The sequence below is a fragment of the Meles meles genome, chromosome 15 (assembly GCF_922984935.1).
Source record: "Meles meles chromosome 15, mMelMel3.1 paternal haplotype, whole genome shotgun sequence".
Taxonomy (NCBI): Eukaryota; Metazoa; Chordata; class Mammalia; order Carnivora; family Mustelidae; genus Meles; species Meles meles.
Genome location: NC_060080.1, coordinates 44,735,822 through 44,762,605, shown reverse-complemented (window position 1 = coordinate 44,762,605; position 26,784 = coordinate 44,735,822). Strand labels below are relative to the sequence as shown.

Genomic DNA, 26,784 nt, shown 5'->3' with positions numbered 1-26,784 from the left:
AGCTTCTTAACTATGTCCACGATTAACTCCAGCTGACAGGAGTAGGTCATTTGTCACACACGGCTGAGCAAGTCACGGGCACTGAGTGAACATCAGCTTTTCTTTCTCAGGGACATGCGAACTTTTTTAGTGCGAAGTAAAAGCTGAAAAATATTCACCTTTTTAAAAAAATATTTATTTATTTGACAGATAGAGATCACAAGTAGGCAGAGAGAGAGAGAGAGAGAGAGAGAGGAGGAAGCAGGCTCACTGCTGAGCAGAGAGCCAGATGTGAGGCTCAATCCCAGGACCCTGGAATCATGCCCTGAGCTGAAGGCAGAGGCTTGAACCCACTGACCCACCGAGGAGCCCCCCAAAATATTCATCTTTAATGAAGGGTTTGTTTATAGTCTCAGAAAACAGAATTAACCATTTTTAGTTCCGATCAAGCATGTTTAGTTCCTTCTGCAGTCTTTGGAAGTTACTTGCCAAGGACAGAATTTGGTCTCAAGTGAGCAAGAAATACAGACAAATTAGGTGCCAGATTCCACTTGTCTAAAAATGGTAAATTAATAGTCCTTACCTAATGGTATTCTTTTTACTTGAGTTAAGGTATAACTGAAATTTTCTCTTCCATGTAAAAACAGAAGAGATTCTTATGTCTTTGCTTCATCCCTCTCATGGGGGTGTGCTAAGTTTTGTTTTCAGTAGAAAACTCCTGAGTTCCAGTTGCAGTTGCTCTCTTTCTGTCACCCCAGCTCGTCCCCAGAAACAAATCCTCCCTTTAGTCTAAATATAAAAAGGAAAACCACTTGGTGCTGCTCGGAATGGTAAAGGGAGATGGATGGGAACATTTGTTTCTGACCTTCAACAAAAGAATACTCTTAGTTAGGCACTATAAATTTGTTTTCTGAGAATGCAAGAGCATAAATGTGCTCCAATAGGATGGAGAAAACATTTGCACTCGAAACGAGTAACACACAAAATAAATCGATCAAATTAATTTCTAGCTGTCAACCCTGGAGGCTCATTTCCCATCAGCCCTATCAGTAGGTAAAGGAGCAGTTAGTTAACTTGGAATGATTGGAAAGATGGGGACCCCCGATGGATTTGCTCACCAGTGATGGCATGTTCTTTTTTTTTTTTTTCCCGTTCCTGCCATAAATTAGCTTTGTCTGTAATCACAGTCATCTACTGCTGCCAGGTGAGAGTGGGTAAGATGCCCCAAGGCCCACCTGCTTGCTAGCCTGCCGCCCTAGTCCTTGAAATTGTCAGCAGGATTTACTTCTTTGAGTTAAAGAATGACAGGACCACCCAGTCCTGTCCATTCTCCAACTGCTCAATCACCAGGCAAAGAAAAGACTCCTAGAGGATGAGTAATGTCAAGTTAAGTTATGTTGAGAAAATTTCTAAAGCTGAGGGTAGATTGAGGAAGTCTGTCAGAAAAGGGTGCTCAGGTTAAGCCTTGGGCCATCTAGCCCCAAATCATTCATAACACTTGAAGTTTTATGGATTGCATTAACAGAGTCACTTTCTGGACAATATTTTGTTTACTCTTTGTTGCCTAAAAGTGGTTCTGGATTGCTGCTTTATTGATCCAGGTAACTGAACTCTTTGATGATTGGTATGTATTGCAAAATTTGGCCATCTGTATGGATCACACTAACCAGGTATTTGCCAGAATTCGCTTCCTAAAATAGGTCATTTCTAGGGATCACGTGTAAAATACCTTCAGGTGACAGATAGTGAGTGAATTGGTTTAAAGCAAGGCATTAGAGAGTGGTTGAGGCAATGGGCCTAACAGGGCTACACTTCACTTAAAGCTATTCATATTAAAAGCATTGATTCTGACTTGTGGTTTGATAGTTTAAGACTCCAGTGGATTATTGTAATGACTCTTGAAGAATGTCTTGTATATTTAGTTTAATGATGAAATATTATTTAGTTAAATGCAGAGTGAGCTGGTGATCTCTTGGTAGGTGTAGAATGTCATGATGGAATAATTGGATCAATCTGGTCTTCTGGTTTTAGAACATCATTTGCCCAATCTGTCAAATTTTCCCCCTCTTCCTACACCCACAGAAGCACAGATTTTGGCTATGACACAGGGAAGTCTCCAAATGTCCAAGAACATTCTAGGTCCTTCTTGTCTTTCTGGATAGAGGATAGTATTCCTGCCATAATACGCACACACACCCTATGAATATTGGGTATATATATATTTAGAGATTTTATTTTATTTTTTTTAAGATTTATTTATTTGACAGATAGAGATCACAAGTAGGCAGAGAGGCAGAGAGAGAGAGAGAGAGGAGAAAGCAGGCTCCCAGCTAAGCAGAGAGCCTGATGTGGAGCTCGATCCCAGGACCCTGGGATCATGACCTGAGCTGTGGGCAGAGGCTTTAACCCGCTGAGCCACCCAGGTGCCCCTAGAGATTTTATTTTTAAGTAATCTCTACACCCAGTGTGGGGCTTGAACTTGCAACCCTGAGATCAAAAGTTGCATGCTCTACTGACTGAACCAGTCAGGTACCTCAAATATTGGACATACTGAAATATATGGGAACTATTCTTAATTGAATTTCTGCCCAAACCTAGGACTCCTTTGGTTCTACTTCCTGGTTGTAATTACTCCTCAGTTTTTAGATGGTATGAAGTGCCAAGCCTTTTGTTCTTGTTTTGGTGATAATAATAACAGTAGTCATTATCTGGAGTGGAATGTTTTAATCAATCGTAAAAATGTAGTGGGGTTTTTCTATTAGATTCTTAAACATCCTTGCCTTGACTATCAAAGTGAATAAATACCATTTAATTAAGTTTGGTTTCCAAAGCCAAATCTGTAAGCATCTTTTTGTTGATTAAAAACCCCCAAACTGGAATGCCTGGGTAGCTCAGTCACTTAAGTGTCCAACTCATGGTTTTGGCTCAGCCCATGATTTCAGGGTCCTGGGATCAAGCCCCTCGTTGGGCTCTACACTCAGTGGGGAAGTCTGCTTGAGGATTTTCTCTGTCTCCGCCTCTGCACCCCCTCCCCTGCCACTCGTGTGCACACACATACTCTCTCTCTTTCAAATAAATAAATAAATAAATCTTAAAAATAAACCCACAGAATTTATGCAACCTAATATTTGTCTGTTTTACCCTAGTTCTCAAGAAACTACACCTGAATTTGGTACCCAATATAAATGATAGACTTATCTGTAAACTTGCTCATCTGGGTTTTTGTTTATTTTTGGCCCTGGGTAATTGAGAGAGTAAGATAATTTACTTACTAGTATGCATAGGAATTTTTTTTTTTTCCTCTTGAACCATAAGCATTATTTGTTGTCACATAGAAAGAAGGGAACTCATAATTATTAGGCTCTACTGGGGCAGTGGGAAATATGAAAGAAATATCTGAAGGTTGAGTCGAGGAGGGATTACAAAAATAGCAGTGTGTTTGTGTGCACATTACAACATTTACAAAATCGGGGAGCACCCAAGATGGAAAAGAATGTGAGGCTGAGAAGGCTCAGGAAAGGAAAATGTAGAAGGAAAACAAATTAGCATTGACAAGTCCTAGAAACACTTTTTGGACACTGCCATGCATCATGCTTTGTGCCAATAAAACAGTGAAACACAGAAACCTATTGCTAAATCCAGACTTAAAAAGTAGCAAGATCATTAGATTAGTAGTTGGGGTACCTGCTTATAAGTTCTGGCTTGGTCACTAACTAATAGAGCATCTTGGAGAAAATCACATTCTCTCTAGGACTTTGTTTCTTCATCTTACCAAAAGAGGTAGGGATTAGATGCTCTCTAAATCCCCTTCTAGCTTTAACATCATGAGTCATTTAAAAAGTGCTTCCATGTTGCACAAGTATTGGGAACAACATTGTTACTCCCCAGCATGTGGCCTGACCACAGCTCTGAGCTATAGATAATAATAGGTTGGAACTGATCTCTTGACCTGGTCTGTTCTGACCTCCTTTGGATTCTGTGTCCCAGAAATTTTTATACTTATTCAAAGGGTGACATGTCTGTTTGGTAATGTTTCCTTTAAATTATAGGAAACAACTACATGCTGGTATATTTCCTGCCCTGCTGAAATAGCACAGTAGTCCCATAGCCCAGTAGTCTCAGAATAGCTCTCATGGATTTATTGAAATAACTGAGTCTCAAAAGTCCTGGCTGCTCATCAGACCAGTCACATAAAGGGCAGGTGACACCCATGAGACCACCCTATGGAATAACACATACTGGGCCACTCCAGGATAATGGTCATGTCTTTCACTGACCACATTCTCTCTAGGGTGGAGTCTCATTATTGATCTACTATTCCTTAGAAGCCCTTTCTCTTTCACCCCACAGAGGGGGACTGTCTCCTGTGTTTCCCTGATTCCCTCATTTCTCCTCCACCAGTAATGCTAATGAAATAGAAATTCCAACTATCACTTTCCAAAATGAGGTATAAGACCAAGAAGTATGTTTTTCTGAGCAGCTGGCTGGAAGCTAGTTAGCAAACTGTTAGTACCCTCACCTACTCTAGAGGTATAAAGGGATGCATTTGTAGGTATTAGGGGGAAGATACTTTTGGAGAGGGCTTTTGGTATGCTGTGTCAGCCCCTGTCTTTGGCAAAAGGAAACAGGTTTGGACAAAAGCACTATAGAGCATGAGAAGTCCTGCACATGCCAGTGGAGAACACAGGGGAATGGGATCTCATCAAGTTGGGAGACTCTAAAGAGGAAGAATCAGGCTGCAGCTGCTTCCACAGTGAAGCAATAAAAAGTCAGTTGTGCTGGAATTGGCCTATACTCCCAGAGTTTGTCCATGCAAAGAACTGGTATTTCCTGTGGGTTCGAGATTTGGCATGGAGTGATCCAAGCTCCTATTCAAGATGGTCCCTTAGAGAGGGGATAAACCTCAGTGGGAAAACTAGAGGTATTCTAGATTCCTAGGGACTGAGGTCAGGATAAAGGGCCAGCATAGAGAAGAGGCATTAACTGTCAGCGAGGGAAGCCATGATGACAAGGCCATTATGAACACTGGCCAAGCCCAGACAGAACCTGTGTTGGGGCCACATCACTGTGCGGTGAGAGAAGGCATTCTGGTTTGCCCTTTCTCTTCTTCCATAACCAGCCCCACCCTGGAGCCCTTGAAAACTCCTGTGAATGAGTTGGTGGGGGGGGGCGGGAGTTGAAGCTGCTGTGTGAAGAAACAGAAGAGAACCGAATGGAATGCCTCCTGATACTTACTCCAGTACCACCAGAGAAAGGAGAGGAACTTTAAAGCAAGATTTAAGCTTTAACTTTTACATACAATTGTCATGCCCCTACCCTGCAAAGAGAACCACATTCCTAATTCCTTGCATCTGTGACTATTAGTTTACAGGGCGAAAGGCCATTGAGGTTACGAAGGGAAAGCAGGTTGTTTATCGGCGGACTCTAAAATAAGGAGATTATCTTAGAGATTCCAGGTGCGCCCAGTGTAATCACAAATCGTTACCAATAAAAGGAGGGGGGGGGCAGTAGGAGAAGCAGAGTTGAGTGGATGGTGGTGGCTTTGAAGATGGAAAGGAAGCACGAACCAGTGGACGCACTCTAGAGGACGGAGAGGGCAAGGAAGTGGTTTCTCCCTGGGAGCCTCCAGAAAAGAACAGAGCCCTGCTGAGTCCTTGATTTGAGCCCAGTGAGACCCACTTCAGACTTCTGACTTCCAGAAATGTAAGATAATAAATTGTGCTGTTTTAAGCCACTAATTTTGTGGTAATTTGTTACAGGAGCTATGGGAGAGTTATATCCTGAATAATTGAATTGAGACTGTATTGCTTCAGAATGGCTAGAAAAGTCATGGAGAGGGAAGAAGTAACCCTAGGGAATACATTAAATGAAGAAAGGGAAACCAAAAAGATAAAGTTGCTTTAAAAATATATGCTCCGCAACGTCATGGCTTGCCATAACAATTACATTACGAATTTGTGTAATCTGTTGGTCTTTCTGGAAGTTCCCTGCGAGGCAGACCTGGAACCTGGATCCTGTGTTTCTGTCAAGCGAGTCCTGCAGTTTCTGGTTCTGAATGGAGATCGTGTCTAAGTCCATATCTGCAGATTTGTTTTGTGGGGATTCCTTTGGTTGCAAAAGCAGTTCCATCAGATGATTGGTTGTTAATGTGAGCCTCCGCTGTTTTGCAAGCGTCCTTGAAAACAGAGGGCTGAAAAGGCAGGTCTCAGTGAAGGCTGTATTCTGTTGTGGCGAGAGGATTGGGCTGTAAAATGGTGTAGTGAGGGTTAAAGCTGGAGATCCAAGTTGGGGCCAGCTTGAAGGGCTTTGGATACTATGAGATACTGGTTGTATTTTTATCTCAGTAATCAGCGTGAGAGTTTATGAAGATTTGAACTAGGGCAGTGGCAAAGGGGTATGAAGGAAGCAGACTGTAGACAGTTTGCATTTAAAGGTGACAGTGTTTTGGGGCTCCTGGGTGGCTCACCTGGTTAAGCATCTGCCGTCAGCTCAGGTCATGATCCCGGAGTCCTGGGATGGAGCCCTTCATGAGCTGCCTGCTCAGTGGGTAGTTTGTTTCCCCTTTTTCCTCTGCTCCCCCACCCCCGCTCCTGCCTGTATGTGCATGTGCTCTCTCTCTCAAATAAAATCTTAAAAAAAAAAAAAAAAAGTGACAGCGTCTGTGTTTAAACTGAGTAAGATGCTCAGTTTTCTGTCCTGTGTAATTAAGAGACTGGGCGTGTCCTTACTGAACCTGAGCAGAGGAAAATGGGAGGGGAGCATGGTTTTTGGTAGAATCATACCTTTGATGTGAGTGTGGGCCACCTTTTTGGAGCAATCTGACCAACTTAGAAAATTACGTCAGAGTGTAAGAAGAAATTCAAGAGATTGCTGTGATGATTTGGATATTTTCAACTCAAAGGTGAAAATAGTGAAGGTCACAGGAGTGAATGAGATCCACGAAGAGGGTATTGAGAATCCTCTAGATACCATACCTGTGCAGTGGCAGGAAGAGCTTTTCAACGGAAAAAAAAAACCCATTTATAGCAATCTTGAACATCTCAAGCAGGCTGAATGGAGAGCAGAATTGAGAGAAATTGGTGAGCAGAAATGAATGCTGAGGTGTAAACGTGACAAAGGCTGAGTAAATATTAGGTTGGTCCCGGTGAGTGGAGAGAAGCAACTTTTAACAGAATCAAAGATGTATAAATTGAGCTGTAAATTGAGAGGAGAAGCTCAATGTGAATGATTGGAGCGTGGCAAAGGGAAGCAAAAGGAGGAAAATGTTAGTGATTTGGTGATAATGGCAGGCCTGCGCGAGGAGAAAGTTATAAGGTAGAAGATGGAGCAGGGAAGATAGGCTATGTCAATTCCTATTCCTGAAATTAAACTTCAATGACCGTATTTATGCCCCAGCGGGGCTTTTTATATTGCAGTTGTGAGCATGTGAAGGGGGCCAGGCTCCAAGGTGAGTTCCTCTCCCCTGTTGTGAGGAGTAAGGGGTACAGCAGGGCCCCACAGGGGAAGCTTGAGTGCAGGAGGATTTGGTATCTGTTGTGTTCTCGACACATTTCATGCTGAGATTAGTGGAGGGGGGCAGTCCCTGCCTTTGAGAAGCAGATGATCTATTTGGGAAGGCAAGCTCTTCACAGAGAGGAACAGTTTTAAGATAATCAAATCTGAGACATTATTTTTAAACTAATGAAGTAAGATTAAAGAGTCCCGGGAAGATGATATTAGCCTACGTGGAGTTGGTCAGGGAATCCTGTAATCCTGGGTTACATGGGGCTTGAACTTGACCTCTGGCTCGGAGCGTTGGGGGAGGTAAGCAAAAGTATAGATCAGGGCCTCTTGGTCTTGACCCCCAGGCGTTGCCAATCCCTGCCAGAGCTGTCTGAGCTAAACGGTTGCTATTGGTGCGGAGTGCCAGTCCTCAGGTGGAGAAGGGGTACACAGTGGGGTGCGCCTAAATTTGGGAGACAGACCATGGATTAGCACTGGCTCTGAATCTAATAGGGTGATTATGGGAGATGTACATACACTCTGAGTCCCAGTGTCCTCAACTGTAAAGTAGGGGTCAGAAGGGGTACTGTTTGAAAACTTTCTTGTGCATTGGCCTCCATTCACCTTGTTCTCTCTTACCTTGTCTAATAGATGCATGTTTCTTTACAAGAGAATCTGACGCTATAGGCATAACCCTGCTCTGTCTCATTGTCTTCCAATTCCAAACAGGTGCCCAGTGTTTTTCCTAATCTGTCTAGTCATTGCTCACCTGCTTGAAGCTCTCACCATTGCCTACGTGGGAAGTAAAAGTTCTACCATCTCTAGCTCTGACGTCTATCCCCAGTTGTATTACCTGCTGTCCTTTCCTACACACTCAGTTTTAAAAGCCTGCTTCCGATCTCCAAATACCCAAGGCTCTTTGGACCTGGCTCACATTATGTTTTTATTCCCTTGGACGCCCTCCCTATGCTGCCAGCCTCCACTCTTGACCTTAATCTTCTCCCCAGCCTTCGTGTCTGCCAGATGCCTGCCTTGGGGCATGTATCATTGAAGCAACCCCTGAGTAACCCCTGTCCTGTACGCCCTCTGCTCCCTTCCATTCCAGCCAACGTAGACTTCTACTGCAGCACATTTTATATCTCCCTGCATTCGCTCCTTTCTGTGCTGGCCCACCCAATGGCATCAGAGACTCTGTGAAGGCAAAAATGATGTTGCTTTCTTTTGCTTGACCTCACAGAACCTATCATGGTGATTTTGTTGAGTGAGTGAATGAATGAAGCCAAAGCCAAGCAGTGTTCTCTCATTAACTCTTTCTGGTGGTCTCTGGTTAGCCTGGGATAGAATAAGACAGCTGGATTTTCTTCTAGCTATCTTCTTTCTTGTCACTTAGAGAGTTAGGAGGCAGGAAGCTAGCCCAAGACATTCTCTTGGCTGAATTTTACTTTGGAAGCCCAACTCTCCTGCTGTCTTGATATGATGAGCTCAGTGTGCCACAGGAGTGACCTTGCCTGGGAGTGGGAATCCTGTAAGGCAAGTGCCTGAAGGCTTCGTTTGAGGACTGGATTGGTCAATGGCTTTTCGATTCCGAATGAGTTGCATTCATGCCAACCTCTCCGTTTGGTGGAGATCCCTTCTCTCCTATTTGTGAGGTAAGGGGAAAATAATAACATGGTCAAGTTAGGGCAGTCTGAATCTGACAGCCCTTGTGTCTGGGTAAACCTCAGGAGCAAGACTAGCCTCAGGTTAAAAACACAAACAACTGTAGCAACTAAGCCCGCCTCCTCACTCTTTCTCCAGTCTGCTGTCCACTGTCAATATCGAATTGGCTCCCTCCTGCCTTTGTGTTCTCTTTCCCGCGGTAGCCTGTTCCTTGGAAAGTGTATTTTCTGCTAAAGGTCTTACTCTAGAGGGGCATTCATCTCCTTACCATGTCAGCTCTTCCTAAATTCCTCTTAAGAAAGTGACCTTAAGTTAAAGGTGAGAGGCAGCCTCATTGGCTTCTAACGTTCTCTAAAGACAGTGACTGCCTTCCCCACTGGCAGGATGACAGGTGGTGCAATAGTGTTATATATAGTATTAGATGCATCGTGTGTATATGTCTTACACACACACATGGGGCCTGGAAACAGACTCCGGGCTCAAATGCTGGCTCTTTCACTTAGTAGCTTGTATGATCCCAGCAAGCTACTTATACTCTCTTAGCTTCTATTTTGTTACCTATAAAATGAAAAAGATTACAGCCTGTTTTCGAGGCTTGTGGTGAGTAATAAATGAGGATCATGTCGTAGTTTGGAGAATATGCTTTGGAGTTAGTGTGAAGTTCAAACCTGACCTTTCTGCTTACTGTTGTGTGACCTTGAGAAGCTACTAACCACTTTGCCTCAATTTGCTCATCTACAGTATGGGAATGATAATAATAGTACTTACCTCATAGGGTTTTGTATAATGAGAAAATATACATGAAGCTTCCTCAGAAAGTGCACAATTACTACACACTCCACGTCTTATTTCAAGTGTTGTGAGCACGGAGTGAAAAAGAGAGTCTGAGAGGCTTAAGCACACTGCATACATATCCAGGAATCCCTTGAACATAAACTTCTCTAAGAATCCTGGGGATAAAGAACTACATGGATTTCTATCCTCCTCTTGTCCCTCTTATGACAAGGGGGTAGTGCGGGGAGTAGGTGATAAAAGGTGGTCATTGTGTGTGCACACATCTACATTTCAGTGGAAAAAAATCTGAGCAGTATGACCCAGTTGACTTCACCACCCTGAATGCCCAGGGAAGTGCTTTGTGTCACATCACAGGGTTTCACTCCTACCCGGAATATTCATGAATAATTAGGGGCTTAATAATTAGGCTCTCTAATTAAAAGTGTTAAAAAGAGCTTGCAAATGACTTTTATAGATTAAAAAAAGTGATTTGGATATTTTATATGTATGTATGTGTGTATGTGTATGTGTGGGTGTATGTGTGTGTGTATATATATATATATAATGCCCCCCCCCCCCAAGTAAAACAGGGTATAGTGCAGAGGACATTCCTGTTGGCTAGCGATTAGAAGATAGCATATGGCTGGGCCCCCACTCATAGTTTCTGATTTAGCAGGTCTGGTATGGGGGTGGGGCGCAGGTGGGAGTCATTGAGATGTGCATTTCTAATGAATATCCAGGGGATGCTGATACTAGCCCTGGTTTAGATCAGCTTTGTCTGAAATTTGCCTTATCTTAGGCACCACCTTGGGAGTCATTTAGAAGCAGGAATTGTCAGGTCATTGCAGACCTCTAGAATCAGAATTTCCTTTGGTGAAATGTTTATAGTCCACACCCAAGAAGAAGTACATCAGACTCTGTGGGAGTGAATCCCAGGCATCACATTTTTTTGTTTGTTTGTTAATGCTTCTTGGGAGTTTTCAGTGTGCATCCAAAGTTAAAAATGACAGAAATCAAAAGACCTGAATCCTGGCCTCTGTTTCACAGCAAATTAGCTGCATGACCATGGGAAAGTTTTCTAAGACCTTTAGAAAAATTTTCTTTTTGGTAAATGGCTGGAGATGGGGCATACGGAAAAGGGAATAAGAGTTTGTTTGGACAAAAGTAACTGTATACTTGAATCATCTAGGGGATTAAAAAAAAATGAAAATTTGATACATAAGCTCCACCCCAGAATCTCTGTGGTAAGCCCTGGACATTGGAATTTTTTTTTTAAACTCTAGATGATTAGAATGTGCATTTAAGCTAGAACCATTGGATTAGAAGATTTCTAAAACCCCTTCTGAGTTGTTCCTCATATATACCTAGGTGAGTTGGTCATTGAGTTCCTATAGCCAGCGTCAAGTCTCTCACTGTGAAGAGAACAGAGGCTCAATTTTTGTGTCTTGAATCTTCTATCAAGCCACTTTTCCCACCATACTTTCATATTTACTGCCTTGTAGTAGCTCACTTAATCATATAACAGGATTTAACATTTTGTGGAACACTATTTGACACCTTGGTAACCTTTAGCCTTATGATGAAAGTTAGGCATTCTATTTTATAGAGGACATGCCAACTTAAAGAGAACTTACTTGCCCACCTGGAAGAACTAACTGTTCAGTATCACATCTGATGCTGGTTGCTTTATGCTGATATTTTTTTAACTGCAGTGTGCCTGGGGATTACGTAAGGATTCTGTAAAATGTGGACTATGATTTAGCCGGTCTAGGGCAGACGAAAAATTCTGGGTTTCTAACTATCCCCCAGGAGATGGCTCTCCTACTAGTCTGTGGTCATGCTTTTAGTAGCAAAGTTCTTCCCCATATTCTATCACTGTGAAACAGTGAACCAGACTCAACTCTTTGGTGATATTATGGATCTAATATGTCCTGGTTCGTACAATCTCTACATACAACATACTCACCCCAAAAGTGCTATTTTTTTTTAAAGTGGGGCACTTTGTAAGTTTTAATTCTTTTGCTTGTTTGTTTGTTTTTCCAAAGATTTCTTGAGAGCGAGAGCATGGGGATAGGAGGTTTGGGGGGCAAGGGGCAAGGGAGAAGGCAAAGCAGACTCACAACTAAGCAGGGAGCTTGACATGGGGCTCCATCTCAGGACCCTGAGATCATGACCTGAGCTAAAAGCAGACACTTAACTGACTGAGCCACCCAGGCACCCTGACCCTTTGTATGTTTTGCCTACTTTCTAAAGATGCTGCCTCCAACATTTTTGTGCTGATTCTCTGTGATTTCTCTTAAAAGTCTTGGACATACTTCTTGCAACATTCTTTTTTTTTTTTTTTTTTTTTTTTTTTGAGATTTTATTTACTAGAGAGTGTACAAAAGAGCATGAACAGGGGCAGGGGCAGAGGGACAAAAAGACTCCCCACTGAGCGGGGAGCTAGATGCCAGGCTCCATACCAGGACTCTGAGATCCTGATCTGAGCTGAAGTTAGACACTTAACCAGCTGAGCCCAGGCACCCCTCTTTGCAACATCCTTAAACTTGGCAGCTTTTAGTCCCTGAGGATATATTGGATTTTTAGGCAAGCTATGGCTGGTGAATTGATGAATGATGTAATAGGGTTTAGATAAATAAATATAAAGGAATGAGAAATATAAAGATCCTTGCCTTTTGAGGAACAATTCCCCAAGCTCTTTTCTGGTAATAGTATGAGCACAGGAGGTGTCACTGAACACAGGCAAGGACATCCAGGACTGAAAGCATTTGGAACAACTTCTGCCCTAGTCTATGTGCACACAGACACCAGAGAAGTCTTCATATTTATAGCATACCATACTCAAGGGGTTAGCAGACTTTTATCATTCAAAGTATTAAATATTTTATGTTTTGTGGGTCACATAGGGTCTCACATATTTTTCTGTGTGTTTTATTGAAGTATAATTGACATACAATGCTATTTCAGCTTCAGGTGTACAACGATTCAACAATTTTGCACGTTAGTCAGAGCTCACCACAAGAAGTATAGTCACCATCTGTCACCACACAATGTTATTACAATATTACTGACTATATTTCCTATGCTGTACTTTTCATTTCTCTGACTTATTTTGTAAGTGGAAGTTTGTTCCTCTTAATCTCCTTTATCTATTTTACCCATCCCTGCACCCACTTCCCCTCTGGTAACTGGCAGTTCTCTGTAGTTAAGTGTCCGTCTATTCGCTTGTTTTGTTTTTTAGATTCCACATACTTATGAGATCCTACAGTATTTGTTTTTTTCTGGCTGACTTATTTCCCTCTAGGTCTATCCATGTCACAGATGTCAAGATCTTTTTTTTTTTAATGGCTGAGTAGTATTTTGTTGTATATGTGTGTGTATGCATGTCTATGTGCATATAAGGATGTGATTTGTGTGTACATACACACATAAATATATCCCTCTCCATTTGTCTATTGGTGGACACTTAAGTTGATTCCATATTTGGCTATTGTAAATAATGTTGCAATGAACATAGAGTGCATACACCTTTTTGAAACAGTATTTTTGTTTTCATTGGGTAAATACCCAGTAGTGGGGTTGCTGGATCATATGGTGTATCTATTTTTAATTTTTTGAGGAACCTCCATATGGTTTTCCATAGTGGCTGCACCAGTTTACATTACCACCTGTGGTGCACAAGGATTCCCTCTTCTCCATTCTTGCCAAAACTTATTTCTTACCTTCCTAGTATCAGGAATACTAGCCATTCTGACTGGTGTGAGGTGGTATCTCATTGTTATGATTGCATTTCCTTGATGATGACTGATGTTGATGGTCTTTTCATTGTGTCTGTTGGCCGTCTGTATGTCTGCTTTGGAAAAATGTCTAAGTTCTCTTGTCTTTTTAAAAATCAGATTGTTTGGTGTTACTTAAGTGTGTGTCGGGTTTTAACTATGCTTTAGAAACATAAAAACCATTGTTAGCTTGAAGATCATACAGAAACAAGCCACTAGTTACATTTGGCTCATGGACATAGTTTGTTAGTCCTATTTCATCAGTAAATAATGCCAACTAAAAAATTGACCTCTGTGTCTGCATTGTGAAACAATAGGTGTGAAGCCCTGTGAAAGTTAGAAATTTACTCAGGCTGCAGAGGAATATTAAAATAATAGTTGTAATTCTGTCTTTTTTAGCTAAGAGCATTTACGTTGACTGAGCCCCTCAAATATCTTTATAGCCCTCTTTCTCTCCCCTACTCTATGTGTACATACAATATCATTGGTGTTCCCACAAGAAGTGTACTTACTACTACACCTGGATCCCATGGAGAAAAAAATGCAGAGTTTATTCCAGGAAAAAGACCACAGTTAAACAGCTAGCATGGAGAGCACAAAGCTAAACAGAAGCAAGATGTATAGAATTTCCTCATTATGTGCTTCTCTCTGGGACTATTAGTCAGAACACCATCTTTAGCTTTATTTCACATAGCAGATTGAAAGGTCAAGCTGACTGGCCGTTCACTCAGAGGACTGATTCAGGTTGGAAGGGAAAAAAAAAATGACCCCCTGAGAATGAGAGCAAAATATTTCTGTTGTAGAAAGATGCCAGTGGAGGCACATTTGAAGGGCATTGTGGGGTTCAGCCTATTCCTACGAGCATTGGTTATGAACATAATCATGCCTGAGAGTTGACCTGAGCTTCTGCAGACACAGCTGTTCCTTCCATCTAGACCTTGTCATGGTCTCCTGAGGGCCTGCTGATGAGACCAGGATGCATCTGGGTCCAAACTAGCCATGGCTCTGGACGGTGATGGCCACATCTGTTTCCCAACAAGGTGAAAGTGGCTACTTGAAGGTCACCTAAGAAGGAGTTCCATGTGGCAGAGCCCATTTGGACATGGCTGCCCGGTGACATGGGCTAACTCTGCTGCATACTCTCTGGCACAGCTCTGTTCTGCTCTTTGAGCAGCATGGAAATGTGTCATTTCAGAGGTGAGCAAGGCTCTGGTACAATTGTAGGTATCATAGGGGCTTGTGGCACATACTGGGAAGGGAAAGTGGGGAGATCGAAAAGGGAGTTTCTAGCTTGGGAGATATTAGTAAAGAGCATTGGTTATCAGTGAAACCAGGAGGCTTTGACTGGCAGGGTTCTTGCTGGAAAGAGCTATAATAGCCAAAGGTAATGATAGAAATGAGGGAGAGGGTGCCCACTAGTATGATAATGCTAGAAAGCTAGGCAAAAGCAGTTACAGGTATTAAACAAAGGAAAACTTGAGTCAGGATCGAGAAGATGAAGGCAGGTTAAGCAAGCAGAACTGGGCTGAGAATGAACACATGTGACAGGAGATTGGAGAGTATTAATGTTGCTACACGTGGATGGCTTTGTTGGTAATGTTCAAGAGCCTGTGATGCAACAGACGCTGACAGCTTTGCCTCTTCCCTTGTTGCTGAGAGACCCAGACTACCACCACCTCTGGGTGTGGGAATGGGTGGGCTTGCCCCTAGGGCAGTTTTATGAGAAGACTGGGAGAACGATGAAATGAGAGATCTGAAATGGAAAAAAAAACAAAAAACAAAAAACGGAACTAATAATTAAGTACTGATGAGATGGAGCAAACAGGTCAGAAGGACCAAGCCTGGAAAGATTTTGAGAGGTAATGAAGAGAAAGAAGAAAAAAACAAAAACAAAAACAAAAAACAAAACAAAAAAAAACGTGTAGGTGCCTGAGGGCTGGGAAGGTGGCTCTTAGGGGATGGAGCTTGTTTGAAGGTCATTTCTTCAGTTTCTTCCCTTGTGTGGCCTAGGACCAGAGCTGAGTGACCTCCCATAACCCCTTGGGCTGGTCCCCTTAGAGCCCTCCAAAGCTGTAAGAAAAAAGGTTCCCAGGATTTTTCCTCAGAACAATGCCCATTTCAGTGACCAGACACACACTTCTGCCAAAGAGCCATTGTGGAACCAGCACGTTCTGTTCCCTTTACTCCTGGTCTTTGTCTTGAGCTCCCTGTGCAAACTGCTGAAGTCCAGGGGAAGAAAGAGTTTAAGGGGGTTAGGTGGAATAGGGAGTCATGAAAGATTAAGTTATAGCCAAGGACTACGTGAGGACAAATGGAAGGCTGCAAAAATTGACCATGTTGGCTTACCCAAAGAAGCCCAGAAAGTGGAGAGTGATTCTCCTGTTTCAGGAAGGGGTGGCTCATGGGGCTATCCCGTGAGATCAGCCCCAGGGCATTATTGACTCCTATTGTCTTCTCTTTACCCTGTTCACCAGCAAACCTCTTGTGTACATGCTTGGGGGCATTAGAGAACATCCCTGAGGTCCTTCCAGGTGTCCCACCACTGTCCCCCTCTCCGCTCTCCTGACTTTCCCACCCCCCAATCTTTTTTTTTTTTTTTTGGTTTTCTTTTTGGTTTCAGAACTTACTGTTAAGTAGATCTGGAAGGGGCACATATTTTTATAGGCTAAGAATGTGAGTCCTTCCTGATCTACTTGATTTTGTTAAATGCACTTGTGTGGTACATAAATATAATATCTTTCCCATTTCCTGCTATGGACTTGCTTTGGCATATTTGACAGGTCTGACAAAATTGACTGGTTGATTCTACCCACATTTTCATCTAAGCCAGGAGTTTGCGATCTTCTTTTATAAAGGGCCATATAGGAAATACTCATAGCCTATAGGTATGTGAACCCTGTTATAGCTACTCAGGTCTGCCCTTATAGTGGAAATGCAGGCATAGGCAACATGTAAGTGAATGGGCAAAGATGTGCTCCAATACTATATCTACCAAAACAAGTGGCCAGAGAAAGGAAAGAGAAGAAATTTCAGATAAAGATGACCGAGCTTAAAGAAAACTCCTTGTCCTTACATACTTCTCCAATAGCTTGCATGGGGACCTGAAGTTTCTACAATGTACATTTTTCCTTAAAATTCTTAAGGACTTGCACATCTTAATTGGGTTATAGTAGGAGGCCTGTATTATAGAATATTACATTTTCTCCACAAGAAGAAAATAGTTACTTTGATTAATCAGTTAGCATCTTTTTCTGGGTAAACTGTAATAAGAGGGAGTAGGATTCATTAGAGGTAAGTGCCGGTGGGGCAGAAGGTAAGAAAACATCCAGGATAGGGAGGCTGCCTTGGAACCACAAGATCTTGTATAGGGAGCTATGGGGGCCATAAGGATGAATAAAACATAACCATTCTCAAGAAGGTTGAAATTTAATTGAAGATGCGTGATACCTATATTTCTGTATATATATAATGGTGCATGTATGTGTTCATCCGTCTATCTGCACACATGACAAATAATGAATAAAAAAATAACATGATAAGTAGGCACTAGTAGTATAAGAGGTAAGCCCGAGGAGATTTAGAAGAGAAATCTATTCCTGTTGGCCAACGTGAATGGGAGATCTTCAGGGACATGTGGATTGTAAATTAAATGTTGGCTAGTTACTAAGAATTTAATTGGAGGCACCTTCTCCACCTAACCCCCAACCCCCAATAAAAACCCAAGAGGCATAATGTTGAGGAAATAGGGATTTCTGTCTTACATGATGGAATTCTGTGCAAAGGGGGCTGAAGTCACAGATTCAGTATTGGTTTGGATAGTTAGATTCCTTCTGCACTCTGGTTATGGCCTTGATTCCACATGTCCACCTGTCATCTTGAAATGGATGACCAAGCTATACAGAGTAGATGCACTCACTTATTCATCTGGATCTTCTTCTGTAAAAGTTCCTTGACTTCTGCTACAAGCCAAGAACTGATGGTTCCAGTGCAGCCTTCTCTACCACCAGAGAAAGATCCTGGAGATTCGGGCTTCTTGGTACACAGTGGGGCATTCATCTCACATGTATGAAGGTCAATGTGTTCTATTCACTGGAAATCAGTGAAAATTACATTTATTACATGGGACTCTGAGAAATCAAATAATGGAGGACCATAGTAATTCATTTCCTCAGTGAGAGGATGGAGAAAACAGAATCCCAGGAGGCCTTCAGTAATTAAAATGCCATTATATTCACTGCATGATTTTAGATAACATATTCTAAATCTCTCCTATCCTTTTCACATAACCACACATAATTGATGAACAGGCATCAAGAAAGCATTAGGTGATATTTTATTGCATTATTTTAAGCCACAGAGGTTTTTATATATGAAGGGTATAGATTTATGCTGATGATTCAGCTATGAAGCAAGCACATCAATTTGTTCATGGATGTGAACTAGTGATTACCTCCATTAAAGTCAACAGGGCAGACTGATCACTTTAATTTGGGCAGAGGCATGCAAACAGCATTTGCTAGTGTATATGTACCTAAGAACACAGGGAAAAGAGCTGTTCTGCATCTCCACGGAGTCCTAGGAATACAGATTTGTGTTCTTATAGGTTAGAACTACAGGCCGGGGTATGAAGCGTAGTAGCATCAGGAAGAAATTGCTGCCTAGCGTCCTGTGGCAGAATTTTGTATACATTTAATTAAGTATTAACTTCTCAATGCTGATTGGATGGTAAACTGTAAGAAGGATGGCACAGAGAACATATACTTGCTCCCAATTTCAGATCCCAAAAGTCGGGGCCCTCCTATGTATGACTAGGTTATGACCATTTGAGTGGTGCTCTGCTTTATACGGAGTGGAGGGGACCTGTGGGATTTAGTAAATTTAAAAACTGGAATTAGGGGGGCACCTGGGTGGTTCAGTGGGTTAAAGCCTCTGCCTTCGGCTCGGGTCATGATCCCGGGGTCCTGGGATCGAGCCCCGCATCGGGCTCTCTGCTCACTGGGGAGCCTTCTTCCCCCTCTCTCTGCCTGCCTCTCTGCCTACTTGTGATCTCTGTCAAATAAATAAAATCTTTAAAAAAAAAACTAAAACTGGCATTAAGTATCCATGATCCCAGCGATGTGCTAGGTGTCGCAAAGGCTCTGTCCTGCCAGAATTCATGGTCTCACTGGGGAACTGTGACATGACTTTTTAAGCAGCGCTGGTTTACGTTTGTACAGTGTAATTGGGTTAGAGGATGAAGGTTGGAAAGGCATTCAGATGATGCGGTTATGGCCGAGAAGGCTGGGGGAAACAATGTCCGAGTCTGGGATTTGACACTAGTGACGCTGGAGAATTAGCAATTCGTTTGTTGCTAGGGCGCTCTCGGCAAGTGCTGTGGGCATATATATGCACGTGCTAGAACCGTTTTCTGACCCAGAAAGTCCTCTTCTGACCCCAGCAAAAACTGCATGCCTAAAGATGTAAACTCCCTTCTTTTTGATAATACCAAACACTGGAAACTCCTTTAAATGGATGACGACAGGGAATGGACTTATCCAATAATGAAGCAAAAGTACTCAGGGATTTTATTCAGTCATTAACAAAATAATTACAAGTATATAGAGACTCTGGAAAATATTTGTGATATAATAAGTGGTGACAAGGATGCAAACTGAGATTGCAACTCTATAAAAATTAGACATAATGGAAGGATAAATGATATGAATAGTTACATGGAGAGTAGACCTCTCTTTATTCTCTATCGCTGCCTCTATTTGACTTCCTTTATAGTAGTATTAACAATATGAACTTTAAAAATGCATTTGCATGTTTAATTCTACCAAAATACAAGCTTCTCTAGGAAATATGAATCCTATTTAACTTGTTCACCTCTGGGTCTCCAACGTATGGTGCCATTAGGCACTCAATATTTGAATGGTTGAATACATCCGTGATTGGATGTTATTATTAAAAATTTCTTTATTTTTATGGTGACCTTTCAGCAAAATGCACAATATGAGAATAACATTTGTCAACTCCTTCGTGGGTGCTAGGTTAAGTACTGTAGTCAGGTTTCAATTTCAACCTTATCACCACTTTGTTGTTGTTTTATAGTTCTGTTTTATAGTTGAGGACATTGAGGCTTTACAGAGGCAAAGTACCCTTCTCAGCTAGATGTAAATCTCAGGCTACCAAACTCCATAGCCCACGATTCTGGCCATTTTATGATTTTGAAAATCAAAATATGTAGAATTAATCAGGAGTTTCAGATGCTTTAGAGAAGTCGTTTAAAACAAGAGCGTAAAAGTGTTTCTCACTTCCTCCTGTTTCCGCACCCCCAGTGTCTTCTTACTGCCCCAGCTGCCAACTTCTACTGGGCCATCCTTCCCTGATCAAACAATCCCTGTTGGCTGTGTCCTGTAGCCTTCAGAACTTCACTTATTAGCAGTCAGGTTGATAAACTCCTCTCAGTCTGAGGCAGCTGCATTTTAGAAGGATTCCATAATATCTCTGCATGAGAGACAGGGCTATAAACAGGTTCTGGGACATCTAGACCTTTCAGGCTCTTCTCAAATCAAGTTGGGAAGGTGGCCATGTGGTCTATTCAGACGTCCATCTCCATGGAAGTCTATCATCATCTTAAGGTTGAATCCCTCTGTCTTAACATCAACGCCTCCTGTCTTGCTTCCCAGAGATTTCAGGGAACTGTGTATCATTTTGTTTTTTACCGAATTAAAAAAAATCCCATCTGTAATATAGGAGGCCTGTTCTGTAGAAGCCTACAAATTCTACACAAGATAGGCACGTATGTAGAAAGCCGTTTGTGTGCTGATCTTATCAGTGCAGAGAACTGAATAAATCTGCAGACAGAGACCGTGGCACCCTTCATTGCCCGGTTTGTTATAGAGAACAACAACAGTTGGTGTGGAATTTGTGTTATCCTCTCTTCTCTTTATCGTTTAATATGGTTAGGTGACTGTGGTGACTAGACATTCCATAAATCCTCTTGTAATAATAAATAAGTTCATTTTATTCTCAAATTTATGGTGATGTTGCAATATTAACATGGGAAGCAAGTGCTTTATAAACCTCCGAATTGTTATCCTGCTTTATTTCAAGAGTGTGCTCTTCTTAAAACACCACTATGTTACCTGAAGCTGTAAAAATTAATGAAATGATAAAGTGTTTTGGGGGTTGAGTGCACTGAATATGTGCTGGTGTTTGGAATTGAACAGAATTACGAATATTAAAAAATCTCATTTGATTTCCAGGACCAGAAAAGAAGAAAATGTTCTCATTTTTCTGATGCACCTCATATCACTTTGGAGTTAAATGCCTAAATACTTTATTAGCAGAGGTTTTTAATGTTTAATTAAAGCTCAGCCTTCCAGGCATTTTGGCTTTTTCTTCTGAGCATTCAAACAGGTCTATGGCATTTTTGAGATGGAGCTACTTTCTTCAGTAGTGATATCCCCACAAAAACCAAATTTCACAGCCGGGAGAGGCTGTTCATCTGGAGCTTCGAACTGGTTTTATTTTGTTCTGTTGTTTGGTTGTGAAAAATATCTTGCAATTTGAACAATCGCATTGTATTTTTGTGAGGGCTCCAAGCATTTGTGGTTTTGTCTATTTTAATTCTGCCATCGTTGTCTCTGGAATATCTGCTTTTGGTCAACTGGTGATTACTGAAAGGTTAAGGACTGGATCCCAATTGTACAGAATCAGTTTGAGGAGCAGGTTACTTTCTTAACAGCAGCTGTATTAGTTCTCCTCCTGGGCTTGTTGTCTTTCGAATCTTGCTGGTGCTCTCATCCTTTGTTTTGGCCTCTTTACACAGTGTGCCTCCAGAACAGCAAAACATCATGATCTTTGAGCATCCTGACAATTGTGCTACTCAGGCAATGAGAAAAGAAGTGTTGTAAGATGGACACCCTGCCTCTCCGTGATGTGTTGCCTGCTTCCCACCAGGGAGTACTAATTGTTCCTTTCTATGGACTCTTAAAGTTCTTGTAGTCCTCAGCACACAATTCAGTGATGGCTGCTAAGCTTCCTCCTTTTCCTCAAGAGAACTGGTTTTTGAGACACTGAGTGAGAGATAGAAGACGAGGCTGAGTCCTCTTAGCTGTTGCTGCCCCAAAGCCATTGTTCTCAAAAGGTATAGAGGAGGATTTCCTGTCCTAAGAGATTGCTGGGAATTTAGTTGGGCTAGCTAAACCAAGGAGCAAGGCCACTTTTACTCGTGACAGAGTCTCTTCCAGAAATCCCAAATCAATCTAAATAGCCCAACATCTAATCACTACTGATATATTTTATTGTTTTCTAAGCTTCCAGGATAGCTGGGGACTCTTGTTGCCTCTGCTAAGTTGTAAACAAATCAAGAACAAAGAAATCAGAGGCTACAGGCAGGCCATGAATGTTACCTGCTTGATTGACTTAGATGGGTTTCAAAGTTTTATTAAAATCAGTCATATTGGTCAACATCTTGTGGGTTGCAGCCTGGTAACATTAGTCAATTACTGATCTGTTGTCCATTTTTTTTTTTTACTCACATAAATCTTTTTCAAATGTCTCGTGATTCTTGTCTACCAATTTCTACCTGCTCCTTACCTTCCTCTTAGGAAGATTATCATGCTAAATTGGTTAAAAAAAGAAAAAGTCTATGGGGGAATACTGTGACTTGAAAAATAGGACATTTTATTTTTTTCTGAGTTTCTAGTATCCTAGCATCAGAACTGTAGTTAAAGAACAGGTAAAATAAATCATCAACTACTTACTATGTGCAGTAGTCTTGGACTGGTGCTGGAATGTTAGTTGGCATTTCAAGCTACAGTAGTGATTGGGACCTGTCTCCAAGACCAAAACTTAGCATTTGGTGCCAGAGTTGTAGAGACTGCAATATATTAAAACCATGTTCAGAGTCACCATGATGCAAAGGGTCCTGTGAGAAGCAGAAAGGCAAGCCTAAGGAAGATAGGAATTTGGATGGAGCCCATGGCCAGTTTAAGATATGTAAACCTGCCTTTGGAGATATTGAACTCCTGAGCATCATGTTGGAAATATTTTCAGTGTTTCAGAATACAATACAAGGTCAATAACATTCTGATTTTAGGTGGACTTAAACAGTAGGAGTACATTGCAGAGTGGAGGCTGCCAGACTTGAGGGTTTATGAATCAATAAATTAAAGAGAATAATTAAAGGACTATCAGGAATTGCCAACTCTTAACTTTTTCTAGGTGTTATTAGCATGGTTTCCCCCTAATTAGGTTCTACTGGGCAATGAGATTCCCACTTTAGATCTAAGCCATAATAGAGTTTATTTAAACAAAAAATGAAGACACATTTCAAAAGATACACAAAGAAAAGTTCATTATCACCATGCAGAAGTTACTGGGGGGCATTTCCTTCCTCAGGAGCTGATCCCCTTTTTCTCAGCCCTCAGGCTCTCTTATTGTCATATATAAAGCCACATCCAAAGCTTTCAGCTTAAGTTCAGGGCTGTGCAAAAGTGTGACCTCGAGTCTTACACACCAGGCAAGGATGATAGCAAACAAACCCATCTGAAATCCTCGTTTTATAAAATGGAAAGCTGTCCAACAGCAAAAATAGGAAGAATTTAATTGAATATTAGAAGAAATGGAAATTAAATACATGCATCTTTCTGGAAAAGTCACCCCATCCTTACATTTTTTCATGCCACCGTGAACAGGGACACTACCTTATGAACTCAACAATGGGCCAAAATATAGAAATCATTGTTCAGTACCACAGTGTTGTAAATACCTGCTGGAAGGTAATATAAACTTGGATTCGCTAGATTAAAGGGGTAGCTCAGCTAGATCTTTGAGAGTATATGATGTACTGCATATAATATATACATATATATAAAAGCTATTAAAGGCTCTTTCATTACACACATATTGAGCACCAATTTTATATCACATACTTATTGTAGCTCTTAGAATGTAAAATGCACTTGAATACAAGTATAACAAAGACTAACAAAAATGTGAAGTATAGACAACAGAACAAAAATCGAGAACCTGCATTATATTTGCTCTGCCTCCAAGAAGACTCATGCCTTTGGGCATTTGGTATCCTATAAATGGGCACAGTAAGGCATATTTGTCTTTAAAAATCAACTTTATTTTCACCATTTTATTTAGTTTTCAGAATATCTGAAGAATCTGAGGTAAACTATAAGAAACTGATAATGTTTGGAATTTCATATGTGGTTTCTCATAGTACATATTCTCATTGCAATAGACTTCAAGTGTTCTTCCTTAAAAGCTTCAAAATGGGATTCTTAACATTAAATGATTTATTGAAGTAATCTTGAAAGTGTTCCTAGTATCTCCATCTACCCATCTCCTTTTGCTGATAAGAAAATGGTCCTCCAGATGTGAAGGGACTATATAACTAGTTAGTGGTTAAGCCTCCTGACCTCCAATCCCTTCCTCTCCACACTGTCCGACTAAGCTTTCTTTTGCATTTGGAACACACATATGTGTGGTGCATTTTAATCTTCCATAGCATTAAGGCATGGTAAGGAGGCAGCCTGGTTTTGGAGAGCAGAGGTGGCAGGATACAAGAGGGCAAGTGACCTCAAGGCTCAGGGGATTCTTGCTCTGCTAATCACTTGTTCTACTTGCCCTACTGCTCCTAGCCCTGGTGGCCCTTCTCTGCTCCTTTGCCCTTTCTAATCCCTGTCCTCTTGTCCTCTTGGCACTAGCCTGATGGGACTGATCAGTGTTTTTGATGGTGGCTTTGTGTGCTGTTGACCTTGGCCAATCAATCTGACCTTGTATCACTAGCTCGCTCTCCTTGAAGAAGAAGAATGACACAAATTGAAATGCTTGACTAGGGAACTCGAATATAGTGCAGCTGTTTTGTCTGGCATAGTATTTTTAAAAATCAGAATTGAATGCCTTTATACTAGACCCTCATATTCCAATTTGTTGTACCCTCTATCATTGTCTCCTGGATTTGGTCAGGCTTTTCAATGGGTTTCTCAGGACTGGCTGGACCCTGAAAGCCCTTGAGTGGGCTACTGGTGGACTAGCATTTTCCTGACAGACTCTGATAGGCAGATAAGGGTTCCGTTGGGTAGAACTCTCTCATTTTCAGCTTTCTGTGAGTCTCTTTTAAATCCAAAGTATACTGTAGTGTTTTCCCTCATTGGTCAGAGTTCAGCACTTCTGTGGCCAAAATCCTAGTGCCCCACACTCCCTGGAGAGTGTGCACTCTGGAGAGGGTCTGATGGCTCAAGTGAGAGGGTAGGTCATCCTACCATACGGGAGCAATCTATACGGGAAAATGGATCAAAGTAACCCAGTTAAATGCATTATTGCATGTGCTTGAAGTAACACATTACTATTAGCTCTCTGCTTTTCTGGCATACATGTCTAATGTAACGTAAGAACTAGCAATATTTGGTAAATCACTGAAAGGTGCCCTTATTTGTGATAGGATTCCCCTGGATGCAGGACTCCAGAGAAGGTGCAAGGTCATGCAACAGTATACTTTCCCTTCGCCCCAAAATGACTTTCACTCCAATCCTCTTCCATCCAGGTTGCCAACTTGGCCTGTTCCATTTCCAACAATGAGGAAGGGGTAAAATTAGTCCGGATGGCAGCCACCCAGATTGACAGCCTGTGTCCCCAGGTAAGCCTCATTCACTTTGTTTCAAAAGCCCATTGGTGGCCTAACACTCGGGGTCCTCTACAATCAGGCCCTCTGGTCTCTCCCTGCCTTGCTTTGCCATTGTCCCCGATCTGTTTCAAGAGCTCTCTCTCTTTCAAAAAGAATTTCTAACTGCCCCAGTCTTCAAAATTACTGTGGTAATTATTGTGTTTTCCACTCTTATTGACTTTGGTCTGTTTGAGACTGTCATTTAAATGCTCCATATCTATTTATCTTGTCTCAACTAAATTCTAACCTCGTATGTGTAGGACAGGAGTTAGCTTTCTACTACATCTGTGCTAAGTAAATACAACTTGTCCAGGAAACACTTTTTGAAACTTGAGGCTGATGACTATATCTTAAAAACAAAAATGAAAAACAAGGCAAATGAAAACAAATGGTAGTTGATAATATGTTTCATCTTTCATGTTTTGGATTATCTTTTGAACCCTGACAACCCTCTTATCTGTAGAAGCTACAGTGTCCAGGGTTTCAATGTGGCCTTTGACCTTCTTGGTTTTGTTTTTGTTTTTGTTTTTGAATAGTGTAGTCAGTGTGTTTCTGGATATTTCTAACAAATAGGTCATCAATGCTGCTCTCACACTGGCTGCCCGACCACAGAGCAAAGTTGCTCAGGACAACATGGATGTCTTCAAAGACCAGTGGGAGAAGCAGGTCCGAGTGCTGACAGAGGCCGTGGATGACATCACCTCAGTGGATGACTTCCTTTCTGTCTCAGGTAATCACAAATAGGCCTCTTCCAAGGCAGCTGGAGAACAAGATTAGGAGTATCTTGCAAGGGTCATGGGTCTCTGTTTCAAGTGGTCTTCTTGGCCCTTTGAGCTTTCATTCATCTCTACAAATGTGATTGGAATATCCTCTTAGAAAGTCTTCTTTTGTGTGCACATTATTTCAAAACACTGAGTCAAAGCATTTGAGAGGAAAACACAACTTTCCGATGAAAAGATCGGCAACCTGGAAAGATTATTTAAGGAGACGTGGGTTCCTTTTTTAGTTCTTAGGGTTTTTAAAGCAGGTTGGGTTGGCATACATCTGAATAACCCATCTTTTAAAAGGGTATGGTATGTGAGATTGGTTAATCCTCATAGTTTGTATCTAAAAAATCAAAAAAACAATCAGTTAGCCTAATTTAACCATGTTTGAAGGGGTCATTTTTTTCCAATAAATGAAGTTACCCAGGTTTATGATAAGGCAGGTAGACAAATAACACAATTAAAAAAAAAAAAAGGCAGGTACAAATACTTGTCACTGAATGTATCCATTAGGAGATACTTGGGAGCCATTGAGGTTTTGATTACTTATCTGTGAGGATGTGTAAGGAAGTTAGAGAAAACAAGTAAAAAGAGTCATCACTTGAAATTTTAACTTTTTTCTTTGTAGATGAAGCCAGACTGAAGGATGTTAGTGTATTTGAATAACTGTGTAGTCAATTTG

The 26,784-nt window shown here is 41.5% G+C and overlaps 1 protein-coding gene across 5 annotated transcripts in view; it reads left to right on the top strand.

The window, feature by feature from the left end:
* Positions 1 to 26,784, top strand: part of CTNNA2 (catenin alpha 2) — a 1,143,090-nt gene that overhangs the window by 970,378 nt on the left and 145,928 nt on the right. For all 5 annotated transcript variants that reach the window (XM_045979218.1, XM_045979219.1, XM_045979220.1 and 2 more), the window contains 2 exons: positions 25,219 to 25,311; positions 25,912 to 26,068. In XM_045979218.1, coding sequence (XP_045835174.1) covers positions 25,219 to 25,311; positions 25,912 to 26,068 — 250 coding nt within the window. The remainder of the gene's footprint in view (positions 1 to 25,218; positions 25,312 to 25,911; positions 26,069 to 26,784) is intronic.